General features: G+C 38.5%; 1 protein-coding gene across 1 annotated transcript in view; it reads left to right on the top strand.

The window, feature by feature from the left end:
- Window positions 1-4554: 4554 nt before the first annotated feature.
- Window positions 4555-22432, top strand: part of TMED10 (transmembrane p24 trafficking protein 10) — a 20025-nt gene continuing 2147 nt past the window's right edge. The window contains exons 1-4 of the mRNA XM_015822220.1: window positions 4555-4841; window positions 10187-10307; window positions 16261-16334; window positions 20258-20384. Of these exons, the coding sequence (XP_015677706.1) occupies window positions 4602-4841; window positions 10187-10307; window positions 16261-16334; window positions 20258-20384 (562 nt within the window). The 5' untranslated portion in view covers window positions 4555-4601. The remainder of the gene's footprint in view (window positions 4842-10186; window positions 10308-16260; window positions 16335-20257; window positions 20385-22432) is intronic.

Here is a 22432-nt window from a genome sequence, read left to right as displayed (position 1 = left end):
GTTATACTGACAGTATGCAGCACAAGTTAATTTTGCAATTTTTTTCGTCCTTATTTGTACTCTATGTCCTCAAGGGCATTTGTACTCAGCCCAGCCTAGCTGGTGAATCCTTACGGAACTTGAGAATGCAGAAGTACTCCATCTGGTCTAAGTCACCCGTATTGTGGTCTGGATGAGGCACTGTGCCTAGAGAAGTCTTCTTTTAGAAAAGATATTAATACTGTTCCATCCCATGTGCCATTCTTTTTGTTGGTCAGTGTGTCTTCCTCTTGTGCCAGGAGGAAAGGGGACTTCCTGGGTTCATTCATTGCTTCCCATTCTTACCTTTTTGCACACTGGTCTCCACAAAATACGAATATACCCTGCTGAGTCAGCTATTATCAAGCCAACTTCCCCCTTCCCTAGAAGCACTGCCGCTCATCCTTGTCTCGTGTCGCCTTAGAAAATCTTCCAGACAAAAGGGATCTTCCAGACAAAATGCCTTAATTTGAACTACTGCAAACAGGGACTATTTGTCCTACATCTTTACTTGACTCATAGCAGGAAAAGATATGAACCAAACCATCATTTGTTGAGAAAAGACAAATAAAGGGCCAAAAGTATTTATCATGGAAGATCAATTCTTTTAATTGATAATAAAGTAATATAGAAGAGAGCTGCCTTCAAAGATATCAATTGTGACCATTAACATATAGTAGAAAAGTGGTAATTCTAAAAATTCTAAAAATAATCAAACTATATGTGAGGTAAAAACTGAGGTAGAACAAAACTGTTTCAAGCAATAAGAATCAGAAAAAGCATCCAACACATTTATACTGCATAATATTAATTTTAATCTCTTTTCTGTGTGGTGCTATTTAATATTTCAGATGTATACAGTATTGTATCTCTCTAAGCCTGGATATATGTTTGATGCCTTTTGGGATATTTTAGATATATTAACAGCAGATCCATGAATTTGTCTCAAGCTTAAAGATTCATCTCTCTTTTTCTTTTAGGAAATCCTTTTCAAATTGCTGTGTTGTTTTAGCAGCTCATTATTTTTATCTCTTTTGCTGCTCAATATATTGCATGTGAATTTTTACATTGTATTGTATTTGTTTTAAATAAAGACATTTTTATGATTTGTGAGATTGATCTATCTCTGGGGGAAGGGGAGTGATTTCCTTAGGCACATGCTTCATTTTACAGATCTAGGAAATGGTACTGTAGAATTGATTTATATTATTTCCTCTAGTTGCCAGAAAAACCACTGGCTGTGAGGGCTTCTCTCATATGCTAGGGTTCAGTGTGTGTAGGAGGACAGCAACAAAGGCATCCTCCCAAAAAAAAAGGTAATACCAGTAGTAACTAACAAGCTGCATTACCAAAATTAGAAAGCTGGTATAAAACTTAGAGGATTTCTGAGAAATAGAAGCCCAACCTATCACTAGGATAATATATACTGTGCTGTACAAAAAAACTACACTTATATACATAGGGTATAGTTGCACAATATGCTTCATTTTGTTAAAGTAAGATATGATTTGATGGTAATACTTTATGTTGCTTGGCATTCTAGCCACTTTTAAGATGGCTGGCCTGGTGACATTTCATTTTTAAATTTACATGATTTGGCATAAACCTCTAGTATATTGATCAGATCAATGCAGCCATTGCCCATGAAATGTGGAAATATAGAGGTACCACCTGCTTCTATGGTATTTCTCTTAGACCTCCTGCACTTTGGGGGGAGAGTGTTAAATAATAGAAGAAAGATGTAGTCATAGGTCAACCCACCCAAGATGGCAAGATGGTTTAGGAGTGAAAGAAAGGACAAACTGTGACTCAAATTTTGACTATAGCCACAATTAAGATGTGGTTTAAGCTTGCATAACATATTGAGCCTAACAAAATTACTATATGCTTTTGCATATTGTGCAAGCCAAGTTATAGGCAATGCTGTCATACAGCTTGGTTTAGATAAGCTTCTGTAGTTTAGATTGAATTATCAAATTTGGTGGACCCAGCCAACTGTAGTTTGCTTAACTACAGTTGGCTGTAAGTGCTGATTAGCTAAGTAGCACTTAGCACCAAATGTAAATCTCCCACTTTAATAGTCTTGTAAGTATTTTGATTCACAGTTCCGTTTCTGATAAATATTCTGAATGTAACAAGGAGTTGTACATAAACGTATGCCACATACATACGTTCTCCGAGTTGCAGAGTCTTTATATTAGTCTTTATATTTAGTGTAGTATGAGAATTCAGTTGTTACTTACACATACATTTCTTATCAAAATTTTACTTTGAATTATTTATATTTCAATGTCTTTTTATTTGAAATATTTTAATTTCCTCCCCTAAAAAGCAAAGCAGTTAACACAAATTAGAAACAAAATATAATAAATCACAGATTGGGCGAGGCTTGGAAGTTTGACACCCGTGGACTAGACAGTAACTTGTCTGAGATGGTATAGGGCAGTGGTGGCGAACCTATGGCACGGGTGCCAGAGGCGGCACTCAGAGCCCTCTCTGTGGGCACGGGCGCCGTCGCCCCAGTCCTAGGCCTTCAGCTGGGTTTTATAAAACCTTTTCGCTTTAGGCCCCCGCCGCCGCGTGCAAAAAAAAAAAAAAAGGTTCAATCAGTCAATTTAAACTTCTCACGGGGAAAAAAAAGATCTTGCAAAGTTGGAATTGATTGATTGAACTTTTTAGTCCCAACCAGTCTGCCCTTACCACTGCAGCAACGCCCATCCAATGGGTCTCGCCCACCCAACTGGCCACACCCAGCCAATGGGCCACACCCACCCAGCGCTCGACAATGCTTAAGTGGGTTTTGGGTTGCAGTTTGGGCACTCGGTTTCTAAAAGGTTCGCCATCACTGGTATAGGGCAGTGATGGCGAACCTTTTAGAGACCGAGTGCCCAAAAACCACCACCACCACCCCCGCCCCGCCCTGCCCACTGGGCCACCCACCACCTCCACTGCCCGCCACAGATCACCCAGGCAGCCCAGCAGCGCCATGGTGGCCACACCCTCCGCCCATGCCCCACAGCAGCATCTGCACACGACGGGGCGCAAGGGCAGAGTCTTTTCCCCGCTGCCCAGCTACCATATCCTTGGCTGCGCTGCTTTGCGTGGGCCGTGCCCAGGGGCGACTCTCCTCCGGGGGGACTGCTGGTGAGGAGGGGGCCGTGGGAGGAGGCGGGGCTGGGGAGATGGTGTGTGTGCCCACAGAGAGGGCTCCGAGTGCCGCCTCTGGCACCTGTGCCATAGGTTCGCCACCACTGGTATAGGGTCTCCTGCTTGAGCAGGGGGCTGGACTAGAAGACCTCCAAGGTCTCTTCCAGTTCTATTATATTCTTAAATATACCATGATCAATTTATATTTTGAAAATGTTAGTCCAAAAGGATCAGTACATTTTTTATTTATAATGTTTGTGAATTTCTATTTTTTCCTTCATTTTTCTTGTGTTTTAAACATCCACGAAGATTAAAAAAAAACCAGAGGATTTCAGACAAAATGATACAATACTGACATTACAAGGGTAAACTCAGAAATCAGGAGCATTCCTTACAGTTCACCAAAACGATATTAATCAAGAGCACTGTCTTTTGCCATCGTGCTGTGATGTTTTTTAAAATTCGGTTCTTTTTTTCAAAGTAGTAGAAACTTGACTACTGTGGCAGTAGGCAGATACTGCTACGGCAACATAGAGCATTTAGATCAAGGGTAGTCAACCTTGGCTCTTTTATGACTCGTGGACTTCAACTCCCAGAATTCCTGAGCCAGCTGTGCTGGCTCAGGAATTCTGGGAGTTGAAGTCCACGAGTCATAAAAGAGCCAAGGTTGACTACCCCTGATTTAGATTATGAACTGGATTTTATTTAAATGCTAATAAAAAGCTGAAAATTCCATCCATTCTAGCTAAGCTCTGACTGTCCCTAAAGTGCTTTTTGAAAAGGCAACTGACGCTTCGCTTCTTAGCCAAGAAACTTCTTCAGTTCTGACTGAATAATGGAGGGTGGCAGGATTTATATTCCTTGCAGTCATCTGGTCATTAACACTTCACCACTGAGTCAGAACCGAAGAAGCTTCTTGGACAAGAAGCGAAACGTCTTCAAGGAGAAACAAAGCCCTGTTACCTTTTGAAATAGCACCTTTACCCTATTCAGGTGACCCTGAGGGCACAGATAAAACCCCCGAGTAGCTTCAACGATTCTCAGAAAAGAATGCTAACGACCAGATAAGATATGACTGCAAGGAAGATAAACCCTTCCATCCTCCACCATTCAATTCAGAACGGAAGCAGCTTCTTGAACGAGAAGCGAAAACAAAAAAAGCCCAGTTGCCTTTCGAAAAAGTACTTTTGGGACAACCATGACTTTAAGAATCTCCTTTGACACTAAGCTCCGACGAGACTCGGAGACTCCGCGGACAAGCCGGCCTTGGATTACGCTCTCTACTTCTAGTCCCGCCACAATCCGCGGGACTTTCTGGCCCTTCTAGCACAATGGATCTCGGTGGCTCCTCACTTCCCGTCATGCAACGAGCGACGCGGTCACGTGCTGGAGGTAGGGGCAGAAAATCCGGCCTGGTGTCACTCGGAGCTACCGCCATGCTGTTGCTTTCGCTGCTCCGCGGCCGCCTTCGGCGCGAGCCGGCTTTCCTGACGTCTCTGCTCGCGCTCCTTTCGCTCGTCCTGCTGCCGGGGCCCGCTCAGCCCATCTCCTTCCAGTTGCCGGGCAAAGCCCGCAAATGCCTCCGGGAGGAGATTCACCGCGACAAGCTGGTCACCGGCGAGTACGAGGTGGCCCCCCCGCTGGGCTCGTCGAGCGGCCCGTCCGCAAACCTCAAGGTGCAGTTGGGCGGGAGCGAGTGTGGGGGGGGGCTGAGGGGGCAGGTTGCCCTTAGAAACGGTGTCCCTCGAGGGATGCTTCCCTTCCCCGCGCGCTACCCGGTACCTCCTCCCCCCCCCGACAGGCTCTGGGACTCCTAGGGCCAGCCTGTTAACCGACCACATGCTTGTATTCCCCGTTTCCTTCCGCATCTGGGAACACGTCAGCGGTGTCGGCGTCTTCCCTAAGAAGGCTGAACTACGGAAAGGAGGGAAAAGGGGCAGTTTTGTGTACTCGCTGGGAGGAATGCCGTCGATAGCAATAGCACTTTCGACTTATATACCGCTTCGCGGGGCTTTACAGCCCCTCTCTAAGCGGGTTTGCAGAGTCAGCATATTGCTTCCCAACAATCTGAGTCCTCATTTTACCTACCTTGGAAGAGGATGGAAGGCTGAGTCGGTGAGACTCGAACTGCATAGGCCAGGGGTAGGCAACCTCGGCTCTTTTATGACTTGTGGACTTCAACTCCCAGAATTCCTGAGCCAGCATAGCTGGCTCAGGAATTCTGGGAGTTGAAGTCCACGAGTCATAAAAGAGCCGAGGTTGCCTACCCCTGGCATAGGCCCTTCGCCTCTCACTAGTCCGGGATGTAAAAGCTGTTTATTTGTTTTAGTTCCCTCCCTGACTCTTATTTTCACATACTTAGAACTTATTCATTCCTGACTTTATAGCTGAGCTTTTTTCTCTGTGTCCACCGTCCCATTGCTTTGGACTTCTAACCATGCTGTAATTGTCCAAAACGCAGTACTGTAAGGATTTATTCCCTGGGTTTTCAGAATAATATGACAGTAGGAAGTGGGACCCAAATAGCAAAAGACTGAGGGTGGGGTTTTTTTTCTGCTTCACAGAGAAAGAGGAGAGGTGCAAAAGTTTGTAGTCTTAAATTAACTGTAGTGATGATGCTAGGAAGCAAAGACTATAAACCCATGCCCTGAAAATACAAAAGCATTATGAAATTCCAATATTGTATATTAAAGTTTCATAGAATGTGGTATTCTTACCAAAAGTGGTAGGACTGTTTGGAGTAATCCCTACATTATCCCACATTGCAGGAAAAATATATATAGTACTATGTAAATTGGAACAAATTCAGTTGAAACTGTTATTTTTTTATTATGAATGCATTATTCTTTCTCCAAGCAAAATTCTTCCCTCATGGAGACTTTCTGGGATCTTTAATTATATGACTACTAAATGTGAAGGGAAATACGTACACTGTTATATTTTGAACCATAAATCCTTCTGAACTAACTGGAAATATATAAATGAAGCCAAAATTGTTTATGGCTTGGAAGTTTGTACATGTAGTCTTTGACTTATAACCATTCATTTAATCTCTGTACAAAGTTAAAATGGCAGTGAAAAAAAGTGATTTATGACCATTTTTCAAACTTATGACTGTAGTCACATAAATAAATTTTGGATGCTTGGCAACTGACATGTATTTATGACAGTTGCAATGTCCCACAGTCATATGATCATCTTTTGCGACTATCTGACAAGCAAAGTTATTAGGAAGACAGATTCACTCAACAACCGTGTTACTAATTTAACAACTGTGGTGATTCACTTAACAACTGTGGCAAGAAAGGTCATAAAATCAGGCAAAACTCACTTAACTATCTTGCTTAGCAACGGAAATTCTGGGTTCATTTGTTGAATCTGGCTTCCCCATTGACTTTGCTTGTCAGAAGGTTGCAAAAGATGATCACATGACCCCAGGACACTGCAACCGTCATAAATATGAACCAGTTGCCAAGTGGCTGAATTTTGATCAACAGAAGGATGTTGCAATGGTTGTAAGAGTGAAAAATGGTCAAAAGTCACTTTTTTCAGTGTTGTAACTTCAAATGGTCACTAAATGAATGGTTGTAAATAGAGGATTACCTGTTCTTTGACTTTTTCTCATTGAGTAAGAGTCAAGGTGAAAATGCTCTTTTTGAATAAAAGAGAACTAAACCAGCTGATGTGGTTTCCATCTTCAAGAAAGGGAAAAAAAACGGACCCCGGAAACTACAGACCAATCAGTTTAACATCAATACCTGGGAAGATCCTAGAAAAGATAATTAAAAAACAGATCTGCAAACAACTAGAAGCAAACAAAGTTATAACTAGTAGCCAGCATGGGTTTGTTAAAAACAGATCATGCCAAATCTTATTTCATTCTTTGATAAAGTGACTAAACTAGTAGACCAGCGAAATGCTGTGGACGTAATATATACTGCTCAAAAAAATAAAGGGAACGCAAACTCCTTCAGTTCCATGTTAAAATGTTCCCTTTATTTTTTTGAGCAGTATACTTAGACTTCAGTAAGGCATCTGAGAAAGTAGACCACAACCTACTACTTGATAAGATAGAAAAAATGTGGGTTAGACAGCATCACCACCAGATAGATCTGTAGCTGGCTGATAAACCATACTCAACAAGTAGTCCTCAATGGCACCACATCCACATGGAGAGAAGTAAGCATTGGGGTACCACAAGGTTCCATCTTAGGCCCAGTACTCTTCAATATTTTCATTTCAATGACTTAGATGAGGGAATTGAAGGGGGACTCATCAAATTTGCAAATGACACCAAACTGGCAGGAGTAGCCAACACCCCAGAAGACAAATCAGTATCCAAAAAGATCTTGTCAAACTTGAACAAAATGAGTTTCAATGTGCAGAAAAGCAAAGTTTTACATTTAGGCAGGAAAAAATCAAAGATACAAGTACAGATTGGGCGAGACCTGGCTTAAAAACAGTAACTGTAAGAGGGACCTTGGAGTCCTAGTGGATGATCACTTGACTATGAGTCAGCAGTGTGCAGCAGCAGACAAAAAAGCTAATACAATCCTGGGTTGTATAAAGAGAGGCATAGAATCAAGATCACACGAAGTATTAGTAGCGCTTTATAAAACCCTAATAAGACCATATCTGGAATACTGCAGCCAATTCTGATCACCGTATCACAAAAAAAGATGTTGAGAGTTTGGAGAAAATTCAGAGAAGAGCAACTAAGATGGTTAAAGGCCTGGAGACCAAAACATATGAAGAACGGCTGCAGGATTTGGTTTGGTTAGTCTAAAGGAAATAAATAGGGGAGGCATGATAGAAGTATTTCAGTATTTGAGGGGCTGCCACAAAGAAGAGGAGATCACGTTATTCACCAAAGCATCAGAGGGCAGGACAAGGAACAATGGTTGGAAACTGATCAAAGAGAGAAGCAACCTGGAATTAAGGAGAAACTTCCTGACAGTGAGGACAATTAACCAGTGGAACAGCTTGTCTCCAGAAATCGTGGGTGCTCCATCACTGGAGATTTTTAAGAAGAAGCTGGGCAGTCACTTTTCTGAGATGATATAGGTCCTTCTGCTTGAGCAGGGGGCTGGACTAGAAGACCTCCAAGGTCCCTTCCAGCTCTGTTCTATTCTATCCCTTATTCAGGCTGATAATCTTGGTTAATCTTGAACAAGACTAGAATTTGAGGGCTTGGAAGTTAAAAAAAAAACCCAGAGAAGACAGTTGCAAATGATTTATATATTGTTGCCAAGAAAATTGAATAGACTTATCGCTAGGTAACCACTAGGAGTCAAGTTTGACTTGAAGGAATCTTCCCTATTTTTCTTCCCTATACAAAATAAAGTTAATGTTCTGTTAATTCTTTCAGATTTTGTTGCAGTTCAGGCAGCCAGCTGTTTTTATAATTTAGTATTTACTATACTAATCTGAGGTAGTTTTGTGTCTCATAAAGAAGATACATTATATTTAATTTTCAGAAGCATATATTTTCTTTTTACATAGTTTATTGATTCAGATTCGACAAGTATTGGCACTATTTAATTTTTGATGATGTACAAAGTATAAAGAGTCTTAAAAATAAAATATATTAAAACATTTTAACTACATATATTTAAGAAAAATAAGGCAATGAACATTTTTGGTAGTTCTAAAAGATCTATGTGTAGCACCTTTCTTTTGTCTAATATTAGAGATCCTATGGTTATAAATTCTCAGAAAGTGTAACTTTCTAATATTTTCTATCCAAATTTTTTTACCTTGGTTTGAAGTTGAAGTCCTGCTTTAGCGATTTGCTTTTTTCCAGAAAACTGCAATAGACCAATAGTTTCAGAGCATATAAGGTGTTTATTCATCCAGAATAGTTTTTTTTAAAGCTTTAGCACAGCTGATTGCATAAACAGTTTGTCATTGCTGTTTTTCATTTACTAGTGATCACATAATAATTTTCAGATTGCATAGTGAACAGTTTTGTATAGAAGAACATAGATAAAGAGCAGGAAACTTTTTAATTACTGTGATTGCTTTTCATTATGTCATTTTGTTCAGGTTAATTCATTGTTAAGTTTACATATTTACCAAGCCATCTCAACACAAACATATACTTTTGATTCTGGAGGAGTGTAACAGAGATGTTATTTAGTCCAGGGGTGTCAAACTCGCAATGTCACGTGACGTGTCGTGACGTATTGCGACTTTTTTCCCCATTGCTGGCAATGGGGTGGGTGCAGTTTCTGCACGATGCATCCGGCCTGCGGGTCAGCAGTTTGACACCCGTACTTTAGCCTCTTTGTCCCAACTGCATATAGGCAACTTATTGTTCAGGTTGACACTGTTTGTGTATGGAGATGTGATTGCTGTATAAGCATTTATAGAACATCTTTCATTCTTTGTTGTACTCCCATAGTTGTGGAGGTTGACTTTTAAGCAGTTTGCCCAGAGTTTTATAAGCAATATGCCTAATGGTATATAAGTAGCTGTCATCTGTTGCCAGCTTAATAGAATTGTAGATGCAGCCACACATTGGGAAGATCTAGTTCAGAACACCATGTGTGATTTAATTTTGTATGAAAAGAACCATATTTGAATATTCTTATAAATTTTTACTGCATAAAATGAGACTTTAAATATATTTTAACGTGTTCTAAGAATACAATTTAGTATTTGATGTATTGCTTTTTTGGTAGTGGGGAAAAGCACTTATATAGTTTGTTCAAGTTAATTGTGTAGCTAAAAGTAGCTGTAATTTGCCTTTACCAGAACTGCTGTTAATCTACTTTTAATGAAATGAATGATATCTCCCATTATATTGTGCCCTCTTTTCAGACAACTGCTTTTTGATTAGTGAATACTGTTATACTAATATAAACTATTTAAGATAGTAGAGGATAATAACACGTTGTTTTTGACAATCACAATTAAATTAAATTTAAATTTTCAGCTATGTAGATGGCCAAAAGGAAAATAATAACCCACCCAATATTTAGCTATTTTCCTGCTTGCTTCTTTAATTTTTTTCTTACAGATTACTGACACAGCTGGACATATCCTTTATGTCAAGGAGGATGCTACTAAGGGCAAGTTTGCTTTCACCACCGAGGACTATGATGTGTTTGAGGCTTGCTTTGAAAGCAAACTCCCTGTGGGTGAGTGTGAAAAACTGTTAGATGCTTTTGAGAAGTTCCTTTTTACTTTCTTTGCAGAATTTACTTAAAGAGATAATTTTGGGTATGAAGAAGGGATATCTGCTTTGCCAAATATTTTTGATCTTTTGAAATGAAATGCATAAGATTACTTAGCCACAACCTTTTAAAATTACTGATGAAGATAAATTATTTTTTTTCTAAAAATAATTGCAATTGACCAATAATACAATTATAATATACTGAATAGAAAAACAATTTAACATGTGAAATACAAGAACACTGTTATCAAAGAAGTATGTGACAGATAAAATCTCACTCAGCTGCTAGGACTAGTTTGTAGATTGTGCTTAACTATAATAGTTTTTCACTTACCATATTGTGAAATGCCTTTACTGTTTGCAACCCATAGTTTATGTTGGTGAATTATGTGAACCAAGTAATTAACTTCAATTAAAAAAATAGCTTAATCCCCATTCAAAATTCACAAAATATGGGCACAAATAATAATTTTTAATATTTCCAGCCAGAAAATGCAGGAGAACAAGGAGAGGGTATTGATTTTAATTGCTTTTATTGTTTTATTTGATAAATTACAGTATATTGAATATTTAGCTTTAATTTTGTATACTGCCCACATACATGTGAAATGGGGTAGCTACATAAATTCAATAAAATATTTGCCATATTTTCTAACTTCTTCCTGAATTTTTTTTTTTGTTCTCTAGACTTGCTTCACATGTTTTTTTTTCCCACATAACAGATGTTCTGCCTGCTCTTTATTTTTTCTGTCCTTGCTTTATATGGATGATAGATTAGATTTGGTGATACTAGAGCACTTTATAATCCTTGGTGATGGAATTTGATCTGTTTATTAGATATCTGCTAATATCCTTGGATTAGGCAGGTAGACTTGTTTCTGATATGAACATGATGCATAGTGGCAAAGGTTGAGGATCTCTTGCATTAGTGTTTTGCCTCATGTGAGGAAAAAGGAAGTGTAAAATGTACTGGTTGTGTACCCAGATCTGGTGGACAATTGCCCAACAAGCCTTAGAGCTAAAGGTATCTTGAGAAGCGATGCATTTATCCATCTTTCTGTCAAATTACAGGATCAGAGTTCAGCAGAAGTATTGCATTGTCATTTTCATACTGCTTCTGATCAGGGATAAATAGCCCTTGAGGCTTGAATAAGCTTTTGTACTCACTGCTATAGATGAATTTTCTAAGTATTGTGTTTCCTATACTGCATTCTGAACTCATAAATGCTATGTACTCAGCACTGAGGGAAACAGATTTTATCAGAATTCTTGCCAGCCTATTTCTACCTTTTGAAGGAAGTTGCTGAATTGCTTGCACCTTACAAAAAAATATTTAGAGCTTCTTACTTGATACTATTTGGGTATTATAGGTTATTATGACTGTCAATAGTTTTTTTTACATGTTTTTCATAAAATAGATGGATATTCTTTAGCAGTTTAGGCAGCAGTATATTTATCTCTGCCTGGGGAAACCAAAACTAAGATAACAGTTATTTGAGCTGTTGAGCCAGGTGGAGTTTGAGCAATTGGGATTTCTCAAGCCTGTAGCCACAAAAATGGGGAAGAGGAAGTGAAAGACACTTTTTTTTGTACAAACATCCCATAGAGGGAAGAGGTGGCCCGCAAGACGTATAAGGATCGCACAGTATGTGCAGAATTGCTAACACAATATTTTTTTCTTGCGTCATTTACTGTGCTGTTCAAGCTGCAAAGTTGCTCCTATTTTTGCAGATTTTCCTCATTATTTCTACTATATGCTGAAGTTTGAGAGTAATGATGTATGTACTAGTTATATCTATCAGATCAATTTTGAGTAATTAATATTATTTGCATTTCTGTGTCCTTCACACAAGGATGCCTTTAAAAATAACCCTTACATGGACATTCAGTCATTGTTTGGTCAGATCTGAGGTTGTTGTTCTTCACACTTTAATTTTGTTTTTCCGTTTCAAATTTTCTGAAGGATTTCAGAGAGATATTTTCCTCTGGATCTAGAGCTGGTGAACAGTTTGAAGGCATACTGTCTTTCTCTGACTTCCAGGGTATTGGAGTTGCAACTCCTGATAGGTGAAGAGAAAGCCACTCATAAAAAGATGGAGGGAGAAAGGAAATTGCACACTCTAGGACTGTGGTATTCAGTATGATTTAGGAAGGGGCACCCAACGTTCACCTCTGTCCAATCTTTCTCTATAGCAGGGGTAGTCAACCTTGGCTCTTTTATGACTCGTGGACTTCAATTCCCAGAATTCCTGAGCCAGCTGGGAGTTGAAGTCCACGAGTCATAAAAGAGCCAAGGTTGACTACCCCTGCTCTATAGAAAAGCTATGTGGAGAAAAGCAAGGCATTGCAATGGCAGTTAGGGTACTTGTACATCTAGTACCAATTGAAAAGAAAGTGGATAAGAGTGGCACTGAATGTAATTCAGTTGTATACTGTACCTGAAAGTGTTATATGTGCTTTTTGAAAGCAACATCTATACTTACTTTGGTTAAGTGTATTTGCTGAGACTTGAAAATGCTCTTAATCCTTCTGTGATTTACAGGGGAATAAGTGGCAATTAATTCTACCCATGGTCTACCAGTAAATGATGCACTGATCCCATTTTGATTTTTATAGGACTCATCAATTCCATATGGATTAAGAAAAGATTTGTGGCAAAAATATTTTGCAAACAATTTTTCACATGGATCCTGCCTCCTGGTAGTTTGTTTTTTTTTGTAACGACAAAAAAACTTGTCAAAACAACTTATTGGATATTCTGGAAAGAATCATTTGTTTATTTTGTAATTTTATCCATCAAACATACTGTGCTTTGTTATTTGTACTTTTATTTTGAATGGTATTTTTTATGCCAAATAAACAAAGTAACAGAACCATAAAATGATTTGGAAAGGATATTTTCTCACCAACTTTTCTCAACTATGAGAAAAGTTTCTCATCAACTATGTGAATTTCTATTTTTGGAAGTCCAACAGAATATATTTTTATTCTATTTTAAGTATTTTTAGATTTATCCATAACTTGTTGAAAGTACTATATGCATTCATTATCCTGACAGTTCCTACTATTTTAATTATTTGTCCTAACAGTTTCCAGATTCTGCTCTTGGGCATTTCTACTGTTGTAATCTAAGAACCAACATGTTGCTAAACTTTTTGTAGTTTATGTAATGCAATTCTTTGTATATAAGTTCAAAATGAAACCTGGCTGATTTCAGTCATGTTTATTCGCTACATATTTGAATGAAATTTTAAGAATTATTTCTTAAATTGCTCCATATTGATTATGTGGTTGTAATCAGAATTCATTTTCATAGAAACAGGTAACAATTGTGCGATAAAAATTGGGGACTGTTTTTTTATCCTCAGCTATCTGAAAGGTACATTTCAGTATATTAGAAATTATTATTGGCAGCAGCATCATTTCCATCAACTGAAGGACATTTCTTTCTCTTATCCACACAAAATATTTCTTCCTGTATTGTGCTGCCATCTATTTGTGAAACAGAGTAAAAACATACCAATATTTTTGGCATACAGTCTGTGAAACAGCTACATCATATGAAACTCTTAAGAATTTATTATAAGCAAAAGAGGCAGGACAGAGAGTTAAAATTTCCTTGCTTCCTCCACTAAATCCATAGCAGCTAACTTTGTGGCTCCCCAGATATATATGCAGCTGCTTCTGCTTATAGCTCTGCTTGTTTGCTTCTCACTATATAATAATACATCAGGTTTCATGGCAAGAGAGCCTTAAGCTACCACCAGCTTCCAGATGTTCCAGAAATTGCTACTGCTGTATTATGATACATTGCCAGTGCTGGTGCCTTCTCCTTGGAGAACACATATGCATGTGTTAGCCAGGATTTCTTTGGAGGAGTGAAAACACAGCAGGACGCTAACCTCCTTCCCCCTAAACTTGAAATTTATTTTTTTGTGCAAGGTAAAGAGTTCAGAATAGAAAATCCTGAAATGAAAATCAAACCCACATATTCATGCTGTTTTTCCATTTAAAATTTGTTTTAAATCTGTTCCCTAAGATGCTAAACTGAACAGCTGGGTGATTGAGTTATGATGGTTGGATCCCGTGATTGGTTCCTTCTTGTGTCCCATTTTCAAGATCACTTTCAATAGTAATATGTCTGACTTAGTTATTCTGCCATATAACTTCCATTGCAAGCTTCATTTCTTACATTTCCCACTTAAAAACTAAGCTCATGTTCTTAGAAATAATGGATATTAAAAACAGGTCAGAGTAAGAGGGAAAAGTAGAAATATCTTTCCTTCCCCAAAAAATGAAATAGCAAAAGCAAAAAAAAAATCCTCTTCAAAGTAACTGATGTTGTTTAACCTGATGTATACAGCTTTATCCTTTTCACGATTTTCTGGAAATAGAACATTTCTTCTTCTTTTTTTCAGAAGGTCTTTCCTCTAGATACATATGCACATGAATGAAAGTGAGCCGTGTTAAAATATAAGACTTAAGTAAACATACCATAATTTACATTCAAGGTATTGGTCAGATTTCAACTGAAGGTAGAGTTTCCATTTTCCCCCTTTCCTGATCTACCTTCCTTTTTCCAGAAATTAGTACATGAGTTATCATAACCAATTGAACATTTGTATATGGAATTAAATGTTTTTGTGTACAAAATCCCCCCCGCTTGTTTTCTTCTATCCGTTCTTTGCAGTATCAGAAAGGTAGTCATAGCATCACTTTAAGATAGGGAAATGATGAATAGAATATAAGGCATCATTTTTGCAGATAAATCAGTAATATAGTCATCGAATTAGAACCATAATGGAGCCTGCCCATCATGCTTTAACTCATGACAGTCATAAAATCATCCTTTTGACTTTTCTGTTAAGGAAATCTGTGGTCGTAAAATCTCCAAACCAGTGGTTTACTATGGATGTTGTTTTGCTGAAAGCTGGAAGTAAATGATAGTTTTCAGCAAAATTGTCATAAAATGCAGTCACATGACTGTGGAATACTTGCAAGCAGCTGTAAATGGGCCTAGTTGCCAAGCACCCAAATATGGTTATGTGACTGCAGGTACATCCAACTGTTGGAACTTCAAATTTGGGTCATAGATTTACCTCAAGTAGATCTGTCAGAACTTCGAGGAGTCACTAAGTGACCGGTTGTAAGTTGAGGACTACCTGCATTTGGAGTCTTTTAGAGATTGAACAGTTGCCTGCACTGTGTACAACAAAGCAGAAAGCTTTGTCTATAAAAGGTTAAAGCCTTAGAGTGTGATTTTTATTGCTTGGAGTTGAGATGAAGAGACATACTTTTTTTTAAATGCCTATGAGTGTATACTTGCATGTAATTTATTAGCAGCATTCACGGAGGATTGATGACAAAGCTCTCTTTGCCAGCCCACTTACTTAAGGTTTATTTATGATGGTAATGGTAAAACGTGAATTGGAAAAAAGAAGACAGAGCAAGCTAGTGTTTTTAGCAATTTCCCAGATGGTTGAGAAGTTGGCTAGGTGGTCTGCTTTTCAAAGTAATTTCATCTGTTCCATTTAATATACCATTTGGCTTTCTACTGTTTCTATTTGGATAGAATTGGCCTGTTAGTTCCAGCTAGCTAATCTGGCGTTATTAAATGGTACTTATATATTTTCTTACTGTTTGTGGGTGGACTGAAGGCCAGGAAATTGGAGTGTCTGCATTCTGCATTCTCCACATGCATAGTTGCAACAGCTTATTACTTTGGGGAGTTCTTTGTTTAGGAGAACCCTGTAGACTTTTCTATGGTTATAATAATAATTTGGCTGCATCTTTAACTGTGTAGAGGCTTATAGAGAGTGAGTATAAATCCCTCTATAATAGGGAAGGGAGCAGAGCTGGGAATTTCCTGGCAGTCAAAGTACTGCATACAATGAATCCTTTCATTGCATTTCCAGGAACAGGGCGGATGCCAGACCAGCTTGTGACCTTGAATATGAAGCACGGAGTGGAAGCAAAAAACTACGAAGAGGTATATCTCTGCTTTTTCTGCCTTTGTCTCTGCTTTCTTGCTAGCATTCATGTGATGCTGTTGATGACCTTGGACTCAAAATGTGATGATATTTTTGTATTTTGATGTTGTGCTCACTGTCTAACTTCACTGGCTATTGCTTGTACCTAGTGAAGTTTTTAAAATTTGCTGAGGTCATCGAAATTGGTAAAGTTGGATCAAACTGTACTTGATGAGAGATCATTTGTTCATTTCCTTAAAAAGTTTTATAATAATACATTATTAATGTAAACTACATTAAATCTTACTTTAAAATAAGTTCCTGAATTATTTCACAACAGATTTCATTTAAGGCTATTATTCCAAAGACATTTAAGAGGAACTACCCTATTGAATTCAGTACCTTGTTTCCCCAAAAGTAAGCCCTATACTAACAATAAGCCCTTGCTTGATTTTTGGTGGTGGGTCTAATATAAGCCCTATCCCCAAAATAAGCCCTAGTTTTGGGGCAAGGCACACACGTAAAAATCAAGCTAGGGCGGTGGTGGGGGGTGGAGCTGCCCCACACCCACTTACCTTGCAGCCAGGCCTCTCCTTGCCGGCCCACTTCTTCTTCTGAGGTCTCTTCTGCAGCCAGGCCTGCATTTCTCAGTCACAGGGCTTTCCGGAAGGCCTGTGCAGCCAAGAACTGAGCTATGGATTCAGTCTGCAAGACCTCGGTACTCTGCTGCTTAGGCCTTCTGGAAAGGCCTGACTGCAAAATGCAGGTCCGAATGCAGCTGAAGAACTTCGGCCCAGAAGTAGTAGATCGGCTGGGTGGGGCTGTCGGTGCGAGAGGTGCGGTAAGGCCTACCCCAAAAATAAGATCTGGTGCCTCTTTTGGAGGCAAAAAAAATAAAAATAAAAATAAGACCCGGTCTTATTTTCAGGGAAACATGGATTTACTTTGAAGTAAATATGCACAATGTTCTATAATTTAAGCTCAAATTCCGCAGTTTATGATCATTCATAAATGTTTCTCCACAAGGCTTTTAGAAAGAGGAAAAGTTTGATAAAGCATAAAGCATACCTTCAGCTGGCTTGATAAAGTGTGGTTCCTGTGAATGTTATGAACGGAGATTCCTAGGTTTGTTTAGTAATTACATATTTTCTTGATCAGCCTATAAAACAGAACATTTTACTTTTTTCTTCATTTTAAAGTAGATGAAGGCTACCATCACATGTGGAGGTTGTTTTGCAACTGTCATAACTGTCTAGAACAGGGGTGTCAAACTGCCAGCCCGCAGGCCAGACGCGTCACGCGGAAGCTGCGCCCACCCCATTGCCGGCAATGGCAAAACTGTCCCGATACATTGCGCGACGTCACGTGACATCGCGAGTTTGACATGTCTGGTCTAGAATCATGTACTATATCTTCTAGACCTTTTTGCTTTAGGTGAAATTCTATAAAAAAGCTGCTATAATATTTGCAAACACCTAAGTTTGATTGCCCTCTTGTGGCCTTCCAATAAACTGTTGATAGTAGTTTAAATCTATTATGTATTCCGTGCTCATCTATATTACAATACTTGGTAGCCACGTAATTCGAAGAAAACTTTCAGTAGAAAGTATATTTAGGATTACAGTCAAAATCCTCTTGCAATTAAACATAAAATTCTTAAAGCCACTTCTTCCATGTAGCATTTCTGGTCATGTGAGATTTCATTTCCATTTGAGAGACAAATGTATCTTGAAATTATTTAATATTATTAACAATTCTTTAGATGTTTGGTAAAATCAATTAGAATTCACTAAACTGTCATCAAGACAGAAAATTAAAGATTTGATTTATAAGTGAAGGAACTTTGTTTCTTCTGTTTAAGAAAAGTATGAGAATCATAGCAGCTGGAACATTTTTTAAAACTATTGATAAAAAAGAAAAGTACAGATGTTTGACTTTTTCATTAAGTGCTATTTATATACGACATTGAGGGAAATGAATATAAAATTATTCCTCTTTCAAGGTTGGAGTCCATCTTTAATCCTCATCTATAATACAGTATCCCTGGTGTTGCAGATTGCGGTTGTCATGGCCAGATCACCATATGTGAAGTATTATTAGGTGCAGTGATCTTGAATTTTTAATCTCCCCTTTTACCATGATTCCAACATGGTGATAGTTCTGCAGGGAGGGTCAGTCCTGCTAGGCACACAGAATGGCCCTAAAATTAAGGTATCTACATCTATTGAAATATTACATTTCTAATTAAATAGGAAACAATAATTAGCTACATTGGATAGTAAATATGTTTTGTAGTTTCACTATTAGGCAGGTGGTTTGCCATATACCTTGTGCAATTGTCTGTTATCCTGTAGTGTTCGATCAGAGTTGTATGCTATATTATATAGGAAAAAGAAAGTGGTTTTGGCTTCAGGAAAGAATTGGTTGCTTAGCAATATAATTACTTCCAGATATTAGAGCTAGTACATGTGCCAATTTTATGTCTATGAACATTTGTGCCTGGTGATGAAGGATAGGAAATAGGATTTTAAGGATTTTAGGGATGTTGAAATTCTGCCCTTTTTATTCTGGGTACATTTTTTATAATCTCATCATAGCCAAGCAATAATTGGACTGTTTATTGTGGCAAAAGATGGAGTATTGGCTGTGAGCTTCCTGACATTAAAAGAATCTCAAGTGGCGGGATGTGTAGACACATGTCTGATCAGAGTAGACAGTGCTGATCCAGATATATCTATTGTCTGTTTTCAATTAAGGCAGTTTTGTCTAAAGTTTTTTTTAAAAAACCCTGCATTTTCAGACATACTGTATTTCCTTGAAAGTAAGCCCTACCCCAAAAATAAGCCCTAGTTTTGGGGTAAGGCGCATGCCTAAAAATCAAGCTAGGGTGTGGAGGGGTTGGAGCTACCCCACGCGCCCCGTACCCGTTTACTGTTGCAGCCAGGCCTTCCATGAATTGATATCTGCTTCTCCTCGCTGGCCCATGTCTTCTGCGGTGTCCTCCAATCTGCATTTCACCATCAGAGGCCTTTCCAGAAATGCAGGGAAATGCAGGCCGGAGCTCCATTCTTAGCTGCAGAATGAAGCTGCTCCTTCGGCCGCAGAAGAAGTGGGCTGGCTGGGTGGGGCTGTTGGTGCTGCGGCGGCGAGATGAGTGGAAAAGACAGCCCTGGAAAATAAGACCTGGTGCCTCTTTTGGAGGCAAAACAATAAAAAAGATGGGGTCTTATTTTTGGAGAAACTGGGTAGATGGGATTAGTACAAAAATGCTGAAAAATATGAAATTAATTTGCTGCTCAATAGATGGTGGAGGAAATGTTTGTACCACATCTTCATAAATAAATATGCAATAATTATAGCTGCCCTTATTGCCCTAGGAATCTGCTCAAAAAGCTATAGAAAGGTAGTCCTCATTTATTGACCACTTGTGTTCAGTGACTGTTACAGTGAAGTTACAGGGTTCTGAAAAAAAGAGACTTAAAAGCATGGTAGCATCTCCACACTCACATGATTGCAATTGAGTTGTTTGGCAATAGGCACACATTTATCACAGTCACAGTGTCCTGTAGGGTAGCCAAGTGATGGCATCTGCAACCTTTACAGCTGGTTTCTGACAAGCAAAGTCAATGGGGAAGCCAGCAGGAAGTTGTAAGCCAGGGATACATGACATGTCACTTAACAACCTGCAGCAATTCGTTTAACAACCACAGCCACAACTAGTGGCTTTACTTTATGACCACATCACTTAGTGACACAATTGCCAGTCCAAATTGCAGTCCGTAAATGAGGACTATCTGTACTCACAAAAAATACGTTAATAAGAAGTATCGCCTTAGGGTATACTATGTTTTATTGTGAACTATGTTTCAATAGAAGTCCACATTTAAATGGGAATGAGTTGATACCTTCTGGATCACTGACATATAATGTCCTCTTTTATCAGATTGCTAAAGTGGAAAAGCTGAAGCCATTGGAGCTGGAGCTGCGACGACTGGAAGATCTTTCAGAATCTGTTGTTAATGACTTTGCATACATGAAAAAGCGAGAAGAAGAGATGCGGGATACTAATGGTATGTACTTATGGGCCTCTACGTACCACTGATAATGTCTCTCTGCCTAGAGAATACAAATAATCAGTTTTTTATATAAAACATGATAATTAAATATTCCACTACTCTATTGTTTTAATTATTTAATAAGAATATATCTTCCCATACAGTTGCATTTCAAAATTTATAATAAAAGTTTGTAAATACAAGATAAAAACAATAAATCAATATCAAATCAAAAACATACCAAAAATATGAAGTGAAAATAAAATATAAACACCTGACAGTCATTTAGGGAAGAACTAAGCAAAGATGTCTCCAAAAGCTGTAGTAGTAGGTACCTGATGAATTTCAGCATACATATTGGCATAGAGAAAGCTCACCCACTAGTCATTAGTACAAACATGATAAAGCATTAAGTTCATCAAAGAAAGGAAAATTATGCTCTGAAATAAAAAAAAATTACCAAATGTGATCCAATTATACCTTCTACTCTAAAGCTCCAAGCCACTCTTTTTACATCTTGAGGCTGAAATAATTTGCAGTACAGGTAGTCCTTGACTTATGACCACAATTTAGCCCCAAATTTATGTTTCTAAGCGAGGCAGTGAGTTTTGCCTCATTTTACAGCCTTTCGTCCCATAGCTGTTAAGTTAGTAACATGGTTGTTTAGTGAATTTGGCTTCCCCATTGACTTTGCTTGTCAGAAGGTTACAAAAGGCGATTGATCACATGACCGCAGGATACTGCAACTGTCATAAATATGAACCAGTGGCCAAGCGACTGAATTTTGATCACATGACCATGCAGATGCTGCAATGATCGTGTGAAAAGAGTCATAAGTCACTTTTTAAAAAAGTGCTGTGGTAAGTTTGAATGGTCACTAAACAAATTGTTGTAAGTCGAGGATTATCTGTATTCACTGCTTTAGCCCGGTGAGTTTGACATAGATTCACAGATACCAGAAAAATATAATCTGACACTAGTAGGACAGTCTTAACATAAATGAAGTGCATGTGGCTCATATTCTGAAATTCTGCACTATACCTGTGATGACTATCTTTGCCAGCTAAGTTGGAAAGCAGACTGGAATTCCACCAACAAAATCTTTAGTCTGTTTCTTTCAAACTAAATAAATATTGTCAGTGGCATCCCCCAGTTTGGAGAAATGTTCTGATAAGTTATTCTAATGGACCCTAGTGATTCCTCATATTCTCTAGCTTGGGTTATTTATTAAGGAAGTTGGCAGAGTTAAGTCAAATATACCACATAGGTCTTGATAATATGTGTGAGATAATAAGTTCATTCCTAGAATGAACTTACATTTTGTGTACCAACCTGCTTTTTAACGATATTACCAGGTGATTAATAAATGAGAATGATAGCCATCCTGCTTTTAAAATTTTTCTCTTCTCAATCCCTCTCCAACTGATTACCCGAACTCTGTTCTGCATGTTTGGTTATCATACACTCTAATTTTGCTATGCCAATATGATATGTTTCTTTTTGCCACTTTCAATGTCAGTGTCAAAAGAAACAGGTTTTCATGTCACTCACTGTCAGGGATATGCACATCAAGTTCTAAGAACAAATTCTGTATTTGGAATGTGATCAGAAGTAACTTATGTGCATGCTTTATAGTATGTTTTATAACTGATTCTAGAACAATATTCTAAAACTTAAACTTTCCCTTTCTAGAGAGGGGTGTGATTCAGTAGAAGCGATGGATATAAGCAAAACATAATTTTGAGGACTGTTTATTGACAATGCATATCTCTTCAAATGCAGTTGTTATGAAAGCTTAAGAATATGAATATAGAATACAGAATAACAGAGCTGGAAGGGACCTTGAAGGTCTTCTAGTCCAACTAGATGTATTGGCTAATTATCGCCCGGTCTCCAACCTTCGCTTCGTGGCGAAGGTTGTTGAGAGTGTGGTTGCACAGCAGTTCCCTCGACACCTGGAGGAAACAGTCTATCTAGACCCGCTCCAGTCGGGCTTCAGGCCGGGATACAGCACGGAAACGGCATTGGTCACGTTGGTAAATGATCTCTGGAGGGCCCGGGAC

Source organism: Protobothrops mucrosquamatus, unplaced genomic scaffold (assembly GCF_001527695.2).
Source record: "Protobothrops mucrosquamatus isolate PMUCROS unplaced genomic scaffold, P.Mucros_1.0 scaffold1498, whole genome shotgun sequence".
Lineage (NCBI taxonomy): Eukaryota > Metazoa > Chordata > Lepidosauria > Squamata > Viperidae > Protobothrops > Protobothrops mucrosquamatus.
The sequence above is the reverse complement of the archived record's forward strand: the minus strand, read 5'-3'. Positions and strand labels throughout refer to the sequence as shown.